The sequence below is a fragment of the Tauraco erythrolophus genome, chromosome 6 (assembly GCF_009769465.1).
Source record: "Tauraco erythrolophus isolate bTauEry1 chromosome 6, bTauEry1.pri, whole genome shotgun sequence".
Classification (NCBI taxonomy): domain Eukaryota; kingdom Metazoa; phylum Chordata; class Aves; order Musophagiformes; family Musophagidae; genus Tauraco; species Tauraco erythrolophus.
In genome coordinates this window covers 57602248-57604115 of record NC_141470.1, presented here as the reverse complement: position 1 = coordinate 57604115, position 1868 = coordinate 57602248, and the positions used below count along the sequence as shown (strand labels likewise).

Here is a 1868-nt window from a genome sequence, read left to right as displayed (position 1 = left end):
CAATCAAAATGGTTTTGGATCACTGAACGGAGAAAATAAAAGCCCAGAAGATGGCCACACCTAAAAATCGACTTGAATAATAGTCCCCACAGGATTCATTTACCAGAATGTACTCAGAACAAGCCCCTCCTATCAAAATCCAGTCTAACAAACTGTATGGGTACCATAAGTAGTTGCACCAATCCTGACGACAGCTTTTATACTAGGGCTCTGTTCAGAGAACTATATGTACACCTTAGAAATGCAAACATTTCAAATGATACATGCATCAAATATTATTCAGCCATGAAAATGTAAATATGCTACAAAGTAGAATTCAACCATGAAAAATGTCCAATACATTAGAAGTAGGTCTCTGTATGGAGTTTCCATTAAGATCAAACTGTTGGTTTCCCACAAATGATGAATACCACCACATGTTATATTGTGGACCAGTAGCAGATGGATATTAGTGGAGACTGATCTGTTACAAGGCTTTTTTCATGTAAAGAACAAATTGTGCTATTGTGGTAATGGGAAAACAGACTTTTTCCTTGGATATTTCACTTGAAATGGAAGTTCTTAAAGTGTCCAGGGAGTTTTTCCGTCTGTACAGACCGTGATTTTCTGCAGCTCTTTGGAACAGTCTTGGTAGAATTCTGCAGCCTTCTTCTGGAATGCTTCCCAACTATTACATACAGGACTGGGTTCAGGCAGCTGTTGCTAAAGGCACAGTACGTAGCTACCTGAGTCACTACGTCATTGATGTCTTCCAGGCATTTCCAAGTAGGCATGAAGTAATGGATTGTGTCGATGAATGTGCTGATCTGGAATGGAAGCCAGCAAAAGATAACAGCAAGAGCACAGCAAGGACCAGCATGGTGGCTTTCCTCTCTGTCTGGACTAACTTCTGTTTTGTAGCTCACTGCTTCGCAGGGCTTTGATGATTTCCGTAGTGCAATAGGTAATACACAGAGCGGGATCACAAACCCCACAATATTAAGCAAACAGTTGTTTGCAGGCACCCAGTAGCTGGCTGGATAAACAAGAAGGCAGGCTGTTATGTTGTATTCTTTGTAATACTCTAAATTTCTGACATCATTGTAGGTGAACATATGAGCAACGCACATGTCCAGACTATGAGCTATTCCATTTGGCACAGACAGTACGTCGCATCCGTCCAAGAGACATGGTTTTCACCAAGGCCAGATAGCGGTCGATGCTCACTAGTGTCAGGAAATAAATACTAGAATAAAAGTTCATGTTACTCATTATGTTGACAGCTTTGCAGAGGAACAGGCCCAAAAGGCCAATGGTAGTTATTAGAAATATTAATGGCCCAGAAGGGTAAAACACAGACTAACATCAGGTCAGCAAATGCCATGTTTGCCAGGTAAATTTCAGCCACTGACAGCAACTCGTGTGGAAGCACAGGACGATGAGGACAAAGGATTTTCTATTGCTCCCAGAATAAATATAAACCAGAGGAATGCAGGCTGAAAATCCTGTAGCCATTTCCATACATCTGACTAATACATTGATTGAGCTGATGCACTCCTGAATTATTGTGGAAATTCGCCAGACTGACTGTGAGCTCCTGGTGGCCATGATGTTGTAAAAATTGTGTAACATTTTCATTTGTGATGGAAACCATTTCTGTGCAGAGAAAAATAAGAAGATGACATTGAGATTGCTACATCTAGCTCTTTGCTGCAAGAGATACAATAAGAAAAAGCTGGCTCTACTTTTCCTACTGTCTTAAAAAGTGCAGCTTTAAACAGGCTTACAATTCTCCTGGTTGCTTTCTCGTAGACACCCTGCATACTCGTAGAGAGTTTCACAGACTGAACCGCTACGGACTGTGTGGACCAATTTTAAGTGGGTGAAAC

The 1868-nt window shown here is 41.1% G+C and overlaps 1 protein-coding gene across 1 annotated transcript; it reads right to left on the bottom strand.

Annotated features, from left to right (window-relative positions):
* Positions 1-501: 501 nt before the first annotated feature.
* Positions 502-1633, bottom strand: BDKRB2 (bradykinin receptor B2). Its single transcript, XM_009987863.2, is given in 12 exon segments — positions 502-540; positions 542-580; positions 582-832; positions 835-897; positions 900-950; positions 953-1075; positions 1078-1125; positions 1128-1275; positions 1277-1389; positions 1392-1430; positions 1433-1507; positions 1510-1633. Coding segments are annotated over 12 exon segments (1113 nt in total).
* Between the last annotated feature and the right edge of the window lie 235 nt (positions 1634-1868).